Raw genomic sequence first — 17,795 nt, 5'->3', positions numbered from 1 at the left:
CAACTCCGTTCTAATCTGCTCCCCCCGTATCTTAAGGCTGTGCCCTCTAGTCCTGCTGCCTTTCTGAGTGGGAAGAATCTCTCTACCTCTACCCTATCCATTCCTTTCATTATCTTATATGTCTGTATAAGATCCCCCCTCATCCTTCTAAACTCCAGTCTATTTAGTCTCTCTTCATAGTCGAACCCCCTCGTCTCCGGTATCAGCCTAGTGAACCTCCTCTGCACTCCCTCCAAGGCCAAAATATCCTTGCGCAAGTGCGGCGACCAGAACGGCACACAGTACTCCAGCTGAGGCCTCACCAGTACCCTGTACAGTTGTAGCAAGACCTCCCTGCTTTTATATTCTATCCCCCTCGCTATAAAGGCCAACATTCCATTCGCCGCCTTAATCACCTGCTGCACCTGCAGACTGGGTTTTTGCGACTCATGCACAAGGACCCCCAGGTCCCTCTGCACCGTAGCATGCTGCAGCTTTTCGCCCTTTAAATAGTAATCCCTCCTACTATTATTTTTGCCAAAGTGGATAACCTCACACTTGCTAACATTGTACTCCATCTGCCAGGTCTTCGCCCACTCGCTCAGCCTATCCAGATCCCTGTGCAGACTTTCCACACCCTCTGCACAATTTGCTTTTCCACTCATCTTTGTGTCATCAGCAAATTTTGTCACCCTACACTCAGCTCCCTCCTCCAGATCATCTATATAAATGGTAAATAGCTGAGGCCCCAGCACCGATCCCTGCGGCACTCCACTAGTTACCAACCGCCAATCAGAATAGCACCATTGATACCAACTCTCTGCCTCCTATTAGACAACCAATCCTCTATCCACGCTAACACCTTACCCCCAACTCCATGCCCCCTAACCTTCTGAAGCAACCTTTTGTGCAGCACCTTATCAAACGCCTTTTGAAAATCGAGAAACACCACATCCACCGGTTCCCCTCTGTCTACTGCACTAGTCACATCCTCCTAGAATTCCAGTAAATTTGTCAAACACGACTTCCCCTTAACGAATCCGTGCTGTATCAAAGAATTCTTTTGTAGGTGCCTCGCTATTTCTTCTTTGACAGATTCAAGCATTTTTCCAACAACAGACGTTAAACTAACCTAGCTATACACCCAAATCCTTCTCTGCTCCTACACCTCTGAGAATTTTACTCTTGATGCACGCTTTCGCGAGTTTGCTGGTGAATACTCTTTACTTTTGGGTGAAATACTGGATAAACTATTTTATAACTATGTTTCTTGGGAGGAAAAAGGAATTGGCTAATTTGAAAAAAGCACCTACTTCAGTATGTATGATTTTACTCAAATTATGATGATTTTCTATGTCAAAATGATCAAACATCTAATAATTAGGAAGAGGCTACATCATATTGTTGGTCCAATGTGCAGATGTTTTCGCCATGCTGCATTTTTGAAAACCAGTATTATGTAGGTTTCTAAGAACTTAGCCAGGGCTTGCCCATTGAATTTGTTAATCCATTTCATAAATGGACTATCTGGAATGATATTGAACTGTTGGGATTGGTGGTTTGATTCATTAGAACCGTAGAACACTGTGCAAAAGGAGGCCATTTGGCCAATTGAGTCTACACCGACTCACCAAAAGAGCATCTCTCTCTCCCCTGCATCCATCCCTGTAACCCTGTGCATTTACCGCGGCTAATCTTTTCTACACATCTTGCTAACCTACACATCCTTAGTCATGAAAGGGAAATTTTGCATGACCAAACCACTTAATCTGAATATCTTTGAACCATGGGAGAAAACCGGAGCACCCAGAGGAAACCCACATAGACATGGGCAGAACATGCAAACTCTGTACAGTCATCCAAGGCTGGAATCAACCCTGGGTCCTTTTATTGATTAGGCTGTTTTTTTTACAGGTGATAGACCATTACAGTTTGCTAGAGAGAAGCCAGTCAGGCTTTCAGCCCTGATCACTGAACTTGTTAAAATTCTGTACACATTGATATTAGACAAGGACAAAACTAGATGTGCTCGCCACCTTGCCCTCCCAAAAAAATATGTTCAGTAATCTGAAGCTTACTCTCCATAGTTACCCAATATCAGGCATCTGAGCTGCTGATGCCTGTAGAACTTTAAGCCATTCATTGTCAACGCTTTTAGGTTAGAGAAAATTAAGAGAAAAGAAAGATATGCAGTGAACTGGTTTTCAAAGTGTGTGAAAAATTGGAACAGGAATATGTCATTTAGCCCCTCAAGCCTGTTCCACTATTCAGTGAGATCATTGCTGATCTGTAACTTAATTGCATCTACCCACTTTTCTCCCCCCAAATGCTTTAGATTTTGGTTAACCAAAGGCATCATAAGAACATAGGAGCAGGAGTAGGCCATCTAGCCCCTTGAGCCTGCCCTGCCATTCAATAAGGTCATGGCTGATCCGAAGTGGATCAGTTCCACTTTCCCACTTTCTCCCCATAACCCTTAATTCCCTTCTCTGTCAAAAACCTATCTACCCATGACTTAAATATATTTAGCGAGGTAGCCTCCACCACTTCTGCGGGTAGAGAATTCCAGAGGTTCACCACCCTTTGAATGAAGAAGTCCCTCCTCAACTCTGATCTAAACTACTACCCACCCCCCCCCCCCCAACTTTGAGGCTGTGCCCTCTAGTTCTGCTATCCTTTGTAAGTGGTAAGAATTTCTATCTCTACCCTATCCATCCCTTTCATTATCTTATATGTCTCTATAAGATGCCCCCTCATCCTTCTAAACTTCAGCAAGTACAGACCCAGTCTACTTAGTCTCTCTTCATAGTTCAACCTCCTCATAAGAACATAAGAAATAGGAGCAGGAGTAGGCCATCCAGCCCTTCGAGCCTGCCCCGCCATTCAATAAGATCATGGCTGATCTGTCGCTGCTCAGCTCCACCTTCCCGCCCTCTCCCCATAAAACCGATCAACCCGCGTCTTAAAAATATTTAGCGAGGCAGCCTCCACCACTTCAACGGGCAGAGAATTCCAGAGATTTACCACCCTTTGAGTGAAGAAGTTCCTCCTCAACTCTGTTCTAAACTGCCCCCCTTTTTATTTTGAGGCTGTGCCCCCTAGTCCTATTGTCTTTTTTGAGCGGGAAGAGTTTTTCATCTCCGGTATCAGCCTGGTAACCTCCTCTGCACTCCCTCCAAGGCCAAAATATCCGTGCGCAAGTGCAGCGACCAAAACTGCACACAGTACTCCAGCTGCAGCTTCACCAGTGCCCTGTACAGTTGCAGCAAGACCTCCCTGCTTTTATATTCTATCCCCCTTGCTATAAAGGCCAGCATTCCATTTGCCTTTTTGATCACCTGCTGCACCTGCAGACTGAGTTTTTGCGACTCATGCACAAGGACCGCCAGGTCCCTCTGCACCGTGGCATGCTGCAGCTTTTCACCCTTTAAATAGTAATCCCTCCTACTATTATTTCTGCCAAAGTGGATAACCTCACACTTGCTAACATTATACTCCATCTACCAGGTCCTCGCCCACTCGCTTAGCCTATCCAGATCCCTCTGCAGACTTTCCACATCCTCTGCACAATTTGCTTTACCGCTCATCTTTGTGTCATCAGCAAATTTCGTCACCCTACACTCAGCCCCCTCCTACAGATCATCTATATAAATGGTAGATAGCTGAGGCCCCAGCACTGATCCCTGCGGCACTCCACTAGTCACCAACCGCCAATCAGAAACGCACCCATTGATACCAACTCTCTGCCTCCTATTAGACAACCAATCTTCTATCCACGCTAACACCTTACCCCCAGCTCCATGCACCCTATCCTTCTGTAGCAACCTTTTGTGAGGCACCTTATCAAACGCCTTTTGAAAGTCTAGAAACACCACATCCATTGGTTCCCCTCTGTCCACCGCGCTAGTCACATCCTCATAGAAATCCAATAAATTCGTCAAACACGACTTCCCCTTAATGAATCCGTGCTACATCTGCTCTATCAAACCATTCCTTTCCAGGTGCCTCGCTATTTCTTCTTTGACGGATTCAAGCATTTTTCCAACTACAGACGTTAAACTAACCGGCCTATAATTCCCTGCCTTTTGTCTGCTGCCTTTTTTAAACAGCGGTGTAACATTAGCCATTTTCCAATCTTCCGGCACTTCCCTGGAATCCAGTGAATTTTGGTAAATAATCACAAAGGCATCCACTATCACCTTGCCACTTCCTTTAGAACCCTGGGATGCATTCCATCCGGTCCTGAGGACTTGTCCACCATCAGTCCCGTTAGTCTATCAAGCACTACCTCTCTAGTGCATTCAGGCCCTCAACTCCTACCATCCTTCTATCTTTAATATCCGGCAAACTATTCACGTCCTCCTCCGTGAAGACCGCGGCAAAAAACTTATTTCAGGCCTCAGCCATTTCCTCATCTCCCACCACTAAATCCGCCCCCCCCCCCCCTCATCCTTCCAACATTCACTCTAGCCAGCTTCCTCATTATATATTTGTAAAAAGTCTTACTGTCCTTTATTATATTTAGTGCTAGTTTAGCTTCATAGTCTATCCTTCCTTTCTTTATCAACTTCTTAGTCATTCTTTGTTGATTTTTAAACCTTTCCCAATCTTCTAATTGCCCACTACTTTTAGCCACTCTGAACGCATCAGCTTTTAATTTAATACTCTCCTTTATTTCCTTTGATAATCACGGCTGTTTATCCCTTCTCCTACGTTCCTTCTTTACCATCGGAATATATTTCTGCTGAGTACCAAAAAAGATCTTAAAGATCCTCCACTGTTCCTCAGCCGTCCTACCAACCAATCTGCGCCCCCAATCTACATTTGCCAATTCCTCTCTCATCCTATCATACTCCCCTCTGTTCAAACAGAGGACACAGGTTCGGGACCCTACTTTCTCATCCTCCATCTGCATCAAAAACTCAACTGTACAATGATCACTCGTCCCAAGCGGATCCCTCAATAAGATCCCTAATTCTTCCTGCCTCGTTACTCAACACCAGATCTAAGAGAGCTCGCTCCCTCGTTGGTTCTGTCACACACTGTTCAAGGAAACTATCCTGACAGCATTCCAAGAACTCTCCCTCAAGCCCACCACGTCTCACTTGGGTCAAGCAGTCAATATGCAGATTAAAATCCCCCATAATTATCGCCGTTCCAATTCTGCACACATCATTTATTTGCTTGTTTATAGCCCGCCCCACCTCTAAGTTATTATTTGGGGGCCTATAGACCACACCCACCAGCATCTTCCTCCCTTTACTGTTCCTTATCTCCACCCACAACGATTCCATGTTTTGCTCTTTGGAGCCTATATCTTCCCTTACTACTGCCCTGATATTATCCTTAATCAGCAGAGCTACCCCACCCCCTTTTTCCTCCCGTCTATCCTTCCTAAACACTTGATACCCCTGAACATTCAGCTTCCAGTCCCTGTCACCCTGCAACCACGTTTCCATAACGGCCACCGGGTCATATTCATTTGTGCTGATCTGTGCCACCAGTTCATTCACTTTGTTCCGAATGCATTCAGGTAAAGTGTCTTTATACCAGCCTTTATCTGGACCTTATTTGAAGGAACGCTACCAACCTTTTTCATGCCCCCTACTCCCTTTATTATTAGGACATCCTCAACATTTTCCTGCACCTGTGGCCTCTCCTTTACTTTAGATTTTGTAATTTCTCCCACCCCGCCCCCATTAGTTTAAAGCCCTATCTACAGTCCTAGTTATACGGTTCGCCAGGACTCTGGTCCCAGCACGGTTCAGACGAAGACTGTTCCATCTGCCCCAATACTGGTGCCAATGCCCCATAAATCATCAATCTGTTTTACAATTAACACTTGATCAAGCATTAGTTACTACTTAGTTAAGCATTTGTAAGTATTTCCTCGATTCACTGAAAGAAATCTGGTTCGACTTGTTAGACTGCCTCCAGTTCTGAATTACCCAACCGGCTGAAATAGTTTCTCCAAGTGCCTTGTTAGTTCCCCTTAATACATTATACCAGTCACTCCATAACCAATGAATTCCAGGGAATATATGACAGTTGGTGTATTCTTTCCTTGTAATTTAATCCTTCGATTTCGCAAAACAAATTGCAAACTTGAATCCATAGCAGATCGTTCACGCATTTTAAAAAAATGCTCTTACCTTATTTTTAGCTCCCCTTATGACTCAGTGCAGTAGTTGAAAGAGACGGGTACTGTTTTTGACCAAACTTTTAAGTTTTTCCCAAATGTGGACTGCACAAAATTCTGAGCATCTGCTACAGTTACCATGTTTTTCACTTTCTTGTTGCACAGCCACTGAACAACTTGCCTCTAATTTTTCAGTCTATATAACAAATATGTTTGCAAAGGAAAGTGCTTTGAGAAATCACAAAGGAGATTACACAAACTAGACTTGCATTCTCTGGAATTTAGAAGGTTAATTATTAAAGATGATCTTTGGATGAAGAAGACGAGGGAGGTATTTTTGGAGTATTGTCCTCCACTTGCTGTACCTTTTAATTCAGCATTTTTTCCCTTGGCAGTGGATCAAATTTCTATTAAGGTGTGGTAGATGTTGTATAGAGCTATCTGAGATTGTCAAGTCAGGAAAATTTAAGATTATGCTTTAACTTCTTCGCCATCCCCACAAGTATCAGCATATCTTGGTTTTCAAGATGGTGAATGACATCCAGATGAATTCTGAGGGAGGGAGATGAAACTGAGGGTTATAATTTGGGCACATGTTTTACACTTTTGCCCAATACTTCCAAAGAAACAAAACGTGATCTGGTGTGCATGTTAATCTTAAAAGTAGTGTATCTACTTTAATAAACATAGTCTCTTATTTTCTTGGGATCACTCACTGATGGATAAATAACACTAGTATTCTATATATCTCAGCCTAGAGAGAGAATTGGATTCATAAACCAATGTATTTAAGCAGAAACAAACAAATTTTATACAAATGACCTCCCAGTGAGTTTTCAGACAGAAGTCGAGAAGACTTACTTTCTTGCAGTGCTTTAAGTTGATTTTTACATGAGAAGCAAACTGTGATTTTCTTCTACACTTCCAGTTCAATGAAGAATGAATAACTAAGTGCTGCCATCCTTAGATTAAGGTCAAGCAGTTGTTGCCTGACACAGCTGTTAATCAGAAATGGATTTCAATAGTACCAAGTCAGTGTCCTGAATCTGATTCCTTAGCTTTCTCTTGTTTCCTACAAAACTGGACGGTGTGCCCTTTAAAAGCACACAATGAGACTTCTGTTGCTTTCAAAGTATGGGAAAATCAGTATTTCTTGTATCTCTTGGATGAATTTCATTTTCTTTAATTTGCTGAACAATAACATGTCCAACTGACCATCTGTATTCTAAATAGTAACCACATTTTAGTGACTCAAAATCTACCAGGCCCTTTGAGCTATCCAGTCTGCAATGAGAAACTGAGTAGGCATAGTTCAGCTAGTGCACAGGAGTCAGTGAAAGTTACAGGTTCTGCATTACATGAGTGTACCATTTGCACAGTCCCAAGATTATTTAAGTGAATGTTTGTTGTAATAACATTATCTTGCACTTACTGTTGTGTGGTTGGGTTTGTTGAATTCAGAAAATGAAATAGTTGACTGTCTCTGTTGTAACACCTGCATTTCAAGATGCATTAAAAGATAAATTCTAATTGTCTTTTAATAGTGAACCAATTTTTCATAGGCTGTTGACCGTTTGTATCTACCATAGTTCATGTATGATGCTTGTGCAATCTTGACGAAGTTAAATCTGTTTTGTGTTTAAAGGCTAGTGTCAGTTTCCTCTTAACTTCCTTTTAAAGAACACAAGAATTTAGGGGCAGGAATAGGCCATTTGGCTACTTGCACGTACTCTGCCATTCGATAAGACTGTGGCCTGTCTCCACTTTCCTGTCTGCACCCCTTGACTCCCTTGCCTATCAAAAATCAAATTAACTCCACATTGAATACATTCATTGACCCAGCCTCCACTAGTCTCTAGCAAAGAGAATTATACAAACTGAAGACCCATGGAGACCCTTTATTTTAAACCTGTTGTCCCCTGGATCTAGACTCTTGTACCAGGGAAACATCGTCTCAGCATTTGCCTTGTCAAGTCTCAAGATTTTATATGTTTCAATATTATCACTCTTTGTTCTTCTCGATTCTCAACCTGCTCAGACTTCCCTCATGAGATAACTCCAACCATCCCAGGAATCAGTCAAGTTCTGCAGTCATTCTCAATTTAAACATGTACAGTTTCTTATTTGCCGTGCCAAACTGGACAAGTTCACATTTTCCTACATTATAGTCACCATCTGCCAAATTTTTCCCCACTCATTTAACCTATCTAAGCCGCTTTGTAGACTTTGTTCTCTTGACACACAGGCACGTAAGTTGTCATCAAATAATTTAACTACCAGATATATTTTCACTTAGGATTTTGTGTTCAGCTGGCTGAAGACTGAAGTTGTAGTGTTCTCTTTGTAGTTGACACAAATGAAGTAGGTACACTGGGTTGGTTCAGCAGGCAATGGTAGGAAATCTTCCAGCAGGAACAGGTTTAAAGAAGCTGAGAGATCGTAACAGGCTGCTTGCTTAGTTGTTTGGCTGGAATCTTTTCCAGTTGATTAAGCAGCAGACTGAATTTCTCAATTTACAAAAGTATACAGAGATTTCCAAATGGTCACCCAAGTCGTTTAACTTCCTTGCTCCACAATAACTTCCAAAAACAACATTTATCCAGTGTCTGGAACTGGCTTTGAATTTAAGAAGGCTAATGTCCCAGTTGTTAGAACAAAGAGCAAGGAATAACAGAGCACGGGAAACAGGTCCTTTGGCCCAACAAGCCCATGCTGCCATTTCAACATTGTGAGTCCCTTCTTCCACCCATGACCTCTACGCTTATGGCACTCCACATTGGAAACCAGATTGAGGGGAGACTAATTTAGGGACAATTTGTTACACCAATCTGCCTAAGAGCACATCTTTGGAGTGGGGAGGAAACCGGAGCATCTGGAGAAAACCCACGCAAGCACAGGGAGAATGTGCAAACTCCCACAGACACTGACGCAAATCCATGTATCTGCACAGCAAACAGTGATAGTCACTGAGCTGTCGTGTTGCCCATCAGCTGGTCCGGTTTAAGCGTACGCTAACAACGTAAAGCACTAGGCTACTCTCGAAACATCCAAGAACAGCCCTTGCACAACCCACCGCGTGTATGCCCCTTGTTGGACAACAAGGCGGACCGAAGCACCTGTGGATTAAAAGAGAAAAACATCAAAGTTGTTGAGTTACTATCCATACTGAGAAGGAAGCCATTGTCTTGACAGACCCGCTGACTCTGTTGGCAAGATGAGCTAATCAAATGAAAACGATGTCCTGTTGGTTTTCCTTGAAATGGGTCTGGATAGTCCCATGTGTGAAGTGAGTCTGTTAGCAGGCCCACAAGCTTAATGACTTTTGATATGCAAGTGTCTTTGTTTGCATGGTTACAATTGGTCTGTACAATGAGGTGTGACATATCACTGACAGAAAATAATTATTTTGCTCTTGTAACTTCTAGAGTTAGCTCCCAAACGAAGAGCCAATCCTGTGATCATGTGACTTATAGGTTTTTTTTTTCAGTTCTTCTATTTAAAATGGCAAAAGAATAAAGTTCTGGATGTTTTTTCCATGTCATATGGAAGCCAAAAGAGAGAAGAGTGAATTCAATTTCCTTTTTTTTGTGGTCCAACAAAAGTAAACGAAGAGGTATGCAGTCACACTGTCACTGAAAAATCAAATGTACGGCAAGCAGAGGGAGTGTCAATAGTGTCCTTGCTGCGCTTCTGAAGTTCAGCTCAGGGTAGGACATCAGCAATGCCATTGTCTTTTCCTTCAATGTAGATCATGTTTTGGTGATCTTGTTACCTTCCAAAATCTGCCTTTATTGGGGAAAGGTTATTCGGGGGTTAGAATTTGGAGTCAGGCGTGGCAAGGTTATTGATGAACATTAATTAGCAAACATCAAAGTTATTGATTACAGAACTCATTGTTTAAGTTCTGATTATGTTTTTCTAAACGGAAAGGCTATTTGGTTAGCAACTGAGTTGTTAATAAGAGCCAGGCTGCTCTGGGGTACCTGTGGGGGTAATCTGGACTTTATTCCAATTGCAAATTCTTTTGATTGTAGGGTTGAGCTGCTATTGTCTAGCTTATCTCTTTGGTCCATCTTTGTAAACTGTGAATTCAGTTGCACAATCCCAAACGTTGTCGAGCTGATTGCCAGGAGATTAGCAGACAGTAATATAATTTTAGCCTCTTTCAGGGATTCTGGTTCAGCACCTGGTTTGTGTGAGCACAACTGGGGTGTTCAAGTTACTGCTGCTAGGTTCTATAGGTAATGCAACAGACAGTACATGTGGTTAGCCTTCTCCTGAAGCTGGATCAATCTTTCTGGATCCAGACGATGCGAATGTTGCCTTATGGAAGGGATGTCTCCTACAGCCATATAATTTAGAGCTACAGTGGCTCAGCACGGTTTGTACTTGACAGATTGTTTTAAAGGCAGTGGGCAGTGTCAGCAATTTACCTCATGATTCTGCATTAACGTGGGCAAATATGGAGTTCAATTTCATCAGAATGTTTCTGTTAGTTGGATAGTGTGGGACTGGAGTCAGTGTGTACTTCACCTATGTCCCTCGCAATTCATTCTTATTGTTCCACTCTTCATCCCTGATTTTGGGAATGTGTTTCCCCCTCATAAATTAGTCAAGTATGATTTCCCCCTCACAAAACCATGTTGACTCTGCCTGATTGTGTCATGATTTTTTTAAAATTCTGCTATTACCTCTTTAATAATGGATTCTAGCATTTTCCCTTTGAGGTGTTAGATTAATTGGCCTATAGTTTCCTGATTTCTGTCTTTCTCCTTGAATCTTGGTTTTATTCTTCTGTTGGTTTGCTTAATCTCATCTCTTTCATGCTTTGTGTACTAGTTAATGGATGGTTTTCAGACTGAAGGAAGGCCTATAGTGGAACTCTCCAGAATTCCGCTGCTGTTCTTGATGTATATTAATGACAGACCTTGGTGTACAGGGCACAAGTTCAAAATTTGCACATGGTAAAAACTTGGAATTATTGTGAGCTGTGAGGAGGATAGTACAAGAACTTGAAGAGGATAACGTGAAATGATCAAACAAATGGCAGATGAAATTAAATGCAGCGAAGTGTATGTAACTATTCTGTGTCTTATCACTGCACTCAAAATAATTGTGAAGTAATTTAACAGTTCAACATGGGTAGGTATGTAACTTCAATTATGAATTTGAACTGTAACTGTATCTAATTTGAAACCTTTTTCCTGAATAGATAGAAGTGTTAGCATGTTATGTTAATTGTTCCATATTGCTCATCTCACCAGACTAAAGTTTTGTTGATTTATGCTGTATCTACAATGACAGTTTAGAGTAATGCATTAAGTGAGGAGGGTGGCCTGCATTTCCCTTGGTTGCATTGATGCAATTCTTCATGGTCACTGTGATCTTTAAGCTTTTATATTGAAGTGAAATGTTCCATGGAATTTGCCTAGATCTGTAAGGCAGTTTGCTGGTTAATTCCAACAATGTTAAATATATGTGATCTATTTGAATTGTGGAATAAGCTTGAGGGGTTGAATGGCCTACTCCTGTTTCCATGATGTAACAGTAACATCTTTTTTGCATTGTCTGCTTTTGTGGAACATCTTTATAATATCATTTGAATAATTACATGGATTTAATTGTTACTTCTGATTTCTTAGATTGCTACCAAAATTATGCAATAAGAGTACTGTGCTTTGTAGATAAAAAGCTTCTAAAGTCTTCTGAAAAAATGTGACTTGCACTGGACTGGAAACTTCTGTCTATCCCAAACATTTTTCCTACTCCAAAGTTATTGCATTTGGCCAAGTTTTACAGATAATTACCAACCACCATCTGTTGTTTAAATGTGTTCTTTCCTGTAGGCTTTTGTAGACTTACAGCTCATTCACGATCACCTGGCACTTGGACAATTTATTTTGAGAGCGCTGACTACGAAAGTCATTTTCCACCTGATACTGAACTGGTAGGTTGGTTCTATAGAATAAATGTTCTGTATGTGTATGGATCGCTCCCTCTGTTGTACAATGAGTGTATTCTTTAAAAAAAAATTCAGAACAAATGCTGTATTTACATTATATTTGTATGGTGTGTAGGCATACATTAATATATTGAGTTGGTTGGCATTAATGAGATACAGTAGAGATTAGAAGCAGTGAAGCTAAAAATAAAACACTTACAACATTAAGGGAGGTGTTTAAAGAGGCCTGAATTGACCAGGTTTAATTTTGCCTTGAATCATTAGTGGCAATATTCCATTTCCACTACCTGGAGGCCTCAGTTTTGAAGCAGATTTAGAGTTCCAGTTTAATAGTCTAGATATTTTAACTGCTATCCAACCAAGTTTCAGAATTTTAATAAATTGTCGGAACCACATATTTGCAGAGCTTATACGTTTTTAAGAAAACCCCTATGCTTCTTGGGCTCATATACCTGCTTTTCAATTGCCGTCTTAACTGATTCTTCGCACTGACTATTAGGACCAGAGACTCCCAGGTTTAACTTGTGACTATCTTTGATCAATGCAGGACTTCTGTCATTATTGATCTCATTGTTTCTAGTCAATGAATTATTGACCAAATTGTACTCATCTTTCCCTCATTTGTTCATCAATTAATTAAGCTTAACCTTAATTTGTGCTAATCCATTATTCCTCTTATGTTTCTGATTCAATCAAAGCCTCATTGATAATTCTAATATGTGCTTCCTCATGTATCTAAGAGCCCCTAGAGTGGTGCTGGAACATAGGGACTCAGTACTTTTCTAAGCCCTTCTACCACTATTATATACTTGGGCCAAAATATTTTTTAACAATTTGGGCATTGTTGACAAGAAATACAGCTGATTGTGTTCCAATTCTTGAACACAAAGCTGAAAAGGGAACCGATTGTGCAAATAACCATAGAAAATATGGCTATGATCACCTATTTGAGTCTAAATTTAAGTTCTGGAATTCCAAGACAAATACTGAGGTGCTGAATAAAAAGAACAAAACCTGTCTTTAAAGGGTAATTTAAAATAAGTTGCTTATTTTATAAGTTTATAAGTTGCTTAATGTTGCCTCATTTCACATCTTGTAGCTTAATATTCTTAATAAAATAGTTAAAATCTGTTTAAAATTGTTAGTTTGACTTCGACATCTTTTGCCACAGTCATCTTTTTGTGACATGCCTGATCCACGTTTCCCACTGCGTTTCCACTCTGGTCCTCAGTGTCCTTCCCACCTGTTCCTGCTCTTGGTTCCCAAGCTGAGTTTCCTGACCCTGCTCCCGTGCATTGCCTGACCTCCTCCCTTCTACCCCTGCTCCCGAGCTGTTCTCCTGGCTGCTCACACTGTTGCTGCCTCTGCTCCTGTTTTTGCTGGTTTTGAAGTCCTGGGCTCCATCTCGTGGCAGAAATTGGTCAGTGCAGATTGTAATGACACTTTCCTGATAAGTGTATTGACCAAATATAACCCTAATTTTTAAAATCATAGGGACTTTGAAAACAAGGAACTCCACATCTGTTAGCCTGACATCAGTGGTAAGGAAAATGATAAAATCTATTCTAAGGAATGTGATAACTGGACACCTAGAAAATAATGGTGAGATTGAATAGTATCAACTTGGATATATGGAATGGAAATCAAGTTTGACAAACCTGTTGGACTTTTTTTTGAGGATGTTACTAGTAGGGTGGATGGGGACAAATCACTATGTAGTATATTTGGATTTTCAGAAGGCTTTCGATAGGATCCAATTCAGGAGGCAAGCAAAATTAGAGCTTGAGTGAACATACTGGCATGGATTGAGGATTGTTTAATAGACAGAAAACAAAATAAATAGATAATTTTCAAGTTGGCAGACTGTAATTAGTGAGTCACCAGAATGGTCAGTGCTTGGGCCCTAGCCATACACAATCTATCTTGATGATTTGGATGTGGGGATCAAATGCAATGTTTCCAAGTTTGCTGATGAGACAAAACTTGGTGGAATGAGAGTTGTCTGGCAGATGCAAAGAGGTTTGAAGGAGATTTAGAGAGACTAATTGAATGGGCTAGAAAGTGGCAGATGGAATATAATAATCATGAAGTTATCCACTTGGGTCAGAAAAAATCATGCAGAGTACTTCTTAAATGAAATAAATAGGAAAGTGTTGATTCCCAAAGGAGCCTTGTTCATTAGTCATTGAAAGCTAACATGCAAATTAACAACTAGGAAGGCAAATTGGGAAATGGTAATCTTTATTGCAAGGGATTTGAGTACATGAGTAAGGAAGTCTTTCTGCTGTTGTATAGAACCTTGCTGTGAGCATACCTGGAACATTGTGTGTAGCAATGCTGCCTTACTTTAAAGAAATGATATAGAAGCCATAGAGGAACAGGAACATAGATTCACCAAACTAATCCCTGGATGGCAGGATTGCTCTATGATGAGAGATTGAGGAGCTTGGGCCAGAATTTAGAAAAACAAGATGTGATCTCAATGAAGTCTATAAAATTCTGACTGGGCTTGACAGGGTTGAATCAAGAAGGTTGCTTCCTCTGGTTGGTGAGGGGGATCTCGACCAGGAGGATCAGCCATTTAGGACCAAGATTAGAGGAACTTCAGTCAGAGGGTGGTAATCTTTGGAACTCTCTACCCTGCAGGGTTTAGAAGCTTAGCCATCGAGTATGTTCGAAGCAGAGATTGAAAGATTGTTTAGATACCAATGATATTAACGAATATGGCGATTATTGCAGGAAGATGGCACCAAGGTAGAAGGTCAACCATGATCATCTTGTGTGGTGGAGCAGGCCCAAGGGGCCAAATGGCCTACTCTTGCTCCTATGCTCTTATGATCAATTTCTGCCACTAAATGGAGCTTGATCAATAAAAGGACTGCAGTACAGCTACCTGTATTGTGTATTTTTATTGTACACTATACTATATTTTTATTTGATATATTTTATTTAAGCTAGGAATGCACCGTGCTGCGGATATCTGGTACAATATTTCAACCTTACGTTGTTTTCTTCAGACAAGAAATGCCCGAAGGACTCTATTTCGGGCTTTAACCATTGATTCCTATGGGAACCTATGATTTCACTTCAAGTTGTTTCAATTAAAGTTTTCAGGAACACAACCACAATTTTAAGTGAGGCTTTACTGTACTATTCTCTAAATGAAAAATTTCATTCAAAACAAAGCTAACACTATCTAATTCTGCCATTAAGAAATTCAGTGAATTTTATGTCATCCCTTTTGCCCCTGCTTGTTTATGCAGTTGAGTTTCAGATCAGATAATTTGAATGTTGAACTTAATCTAGTGGACAATTTCCTCGACTGGTATTACTTGACAGGGAAGGGTAAATTGTATACAAATGCTGACTTGGTCCATATCCTGTTTTTTTTTCAGGCTGAACCTAATCGTAAAGAACCAGAAATAATTACTGTGACATTGAAAAAGCAAAATGGAATGGGACTAAGCATTGTAGCTGCTAAGGTAAGATAATATTTGTGTTTAAAATATCTTGTGGATGATGTTGTTACCATTATAAAAGAAGAACGTTCATACAGTCTTGATTTCATCTGCCTGGAGGAGATACTAAAAAGGAATAGAAGATAGTAGATTCAGTGATTGCTATTTTATATTTGATGAATGGATGGTCTTGCTATGAACCAGTTTCTAACTGACTTAATAAGTGCACCGGCTTTACAAAGATTTGGATTGGTGGCTACCAGTGGGTGATTCACTTGGTATAATTTTAATAAAATCAGTACTTGGGGCATCTGTTTTTAAGATAAATCAACCACGGAAAAATCCTGGGTTATAATTGTTGCTTGTGGGTTGCAGAAGCAGAAAATGTTTCTGCTAATTGCATTTTCGAGTTAAGTGGAATCCTGCAATGCTTAATACCACTTAACAAGATCATCTTTTAAAAAATTTCAACCCATGATGCATCAGTTTGGTAATTAGTGCACTTTGGTTTCTGGGATCACTTTAGTGATATTTCTGAATTGTTGAACTTAAGTTATAATACATAACCAATGACCCTTACGAAATATCAATTAGTAATTATGCCGAAGTTGCAGTGGAGTGATGGTTTACTGCAACTTAATCTGTAGGTGTATTGAGTACAGATTTGCATGTATGATTCTGATTTTGATTTCAGTTAAAGAAAAAATCATGGGTAGTGCATTTGCTCCCTCCCCATTATGTTTGCTTCTGCCATTGTAAACCTGGAAAATCAAGGTTGATATTCATTTTCCTTGTATTGAAGGTGAAAAACACATACAATGCACATATTGATTATACAAGGTCTGTTGTCAGGATATGTTGGCTATTAACTTTTTTTTGATATTTCATTGAGTGTGCTGTGGAATCTACACCAGTAAGTTTATTTGCCTGTCTACTTGGTGTCCAGGTACAAATTGTGCCTAGTAAATTGGGAGACACCTTTCTTCTGCTGAGAACTATTATAGAATAGAAAATATGGTGCAGTTGCTGTCTCCTGTAATTGCTGGTTAGTTTTAGCTAGTTGCCCAGGTGCTTGCAGGAATACTTGAAAGGTAATAGGGACAGATTGTACTCTTCTGCATCTCAAATATTACGATTCTTAACTGTACTTCACATGCATGCTTTAAAGCTGTTGTTAGTAAACGGCAAACATTTGGGCTAAAGTTGATTGCATGACTGCTAGTTTTTCATTTTTGGTACTGTCCTTCATTCCTGACTTGCTGGAAAATTTGACGTTTAATCTGAGTCGGGTGGCCAAGTAGGATGTGAGCACTGATGTTTCATAGAACATAGAAAAACTACAAACTACAGCACAAACAGGCCCTTCGGCCCGCAAGTTGTGCTGAACACTACCTAATAGGCTTACCTATAACCCTTAATCTTACTAAGTCCCATGTATTCATCCAGAAGTCTCTTAAAAGACCCTATCGAATCTGCCTCCACCACCACCACTGCCAGCAGCCGATTCCACGCACCCACCACCCTCTGAGTGAAAAACTTACCCCTCACATCTCCTCTGCACCTACTCCCCAGCACCCTAAACCTGTGTCCTCTTGTGGCAGCCATTTCAGCCCTGGTAAAGGTATCTCCTACCTTGCTGGTATTGCCTTACAGCCATAGAGGGCGTAGATGTTGAATTAAAATGTTGACTAGCCACATTTCATTATTACAAATAAAATTGGCATGTATGCTGCTGTGAACAGAATATCAGCATTTTTCTTTTGCATCAAATAATTTGCAATTGAAAATTATTAAATGGCAAGATATATACAACATAGTTTGAAAAGCCTGATATGTATGTAATTTGTAACTGATTTTCAGTAACTCAAGTTAGAGATTTGATAATTTAACCATCCAGAAAGTCCAAATTGCCATTATTTTGTCCATGAGCACACCTGGATCCCTAACAGATCTCATGTACATGTGCAATTTTCTATCCACATGAGCTAACGACATCATTGCTAGCACATAGAAAAGGCAAAGAGCCACATACAACTCCAGTCTTTGAAACCAGACACTTCCATGCAAGAACAGAGGATGTGAAAAAAAGAATGTTTGATCATTGCAATAAATAAGAAAGGAACTAGAGAACAAAGCAGCACTAAATGTCAGTTGATGTAATCAGACTTCCTAAATCTGGGAAACCTAATGCATGCATCAAAATATCTTAAACAATCACTTCCCCCACAACGAATGCAGCATTTGCCATCTGCAAACA

General features: G+C 40.5%; 1 protein-coding gene across 9 annotated transcripts in view; it reads left to right on the top strand.

Annotated features, from left to right (window-relative positions):
* afdna (afadin, adherens junction formation factor a) overlaps positions 1–17,795 on the top strand; it is a 240,997-nt gene that overhangs the window by 172,015 nt on the left and 51,187 nt on the right. For all 9 annotated transcript variants that reach the window (XM_080200251.1, XM_080200249.1, XM_080200246.1 and 6 more), the window contains 2 exons: positions 11,965–12,065; positions 15,476–15,562. In XM_080200251.1, coding sequence (XP_080056377.1) covers positions 11,965–12,065; positions 15,476–15,562 — 188 coding nt within the window. The remainder of the gene's footprint in view (positions 1–11,964; positions 12,066–15,475; positions 15,563–17,795) is intronic.

Source organism: Carcharhinus amblyrhynchos, chromosome 12 (genome assembly GCF_965287045.1).
Source record: "Carcharhinus amblyrhynchos chromosome 12, sCarAmb.v2.hapA, whole genome shotgun sequence".
NCBI classification, from domain to species: domain Eukaryota; kingdom Metazoa; phylum Chordata; class Chondrichthyes; order Carcharhiniformes; family Carcharhinidae; genus Carcharhinus; species Carcharhinus amblyrhynchos.
This window is presented reverse-complemented; position numbering and strand designations above follow the sequence as displayed.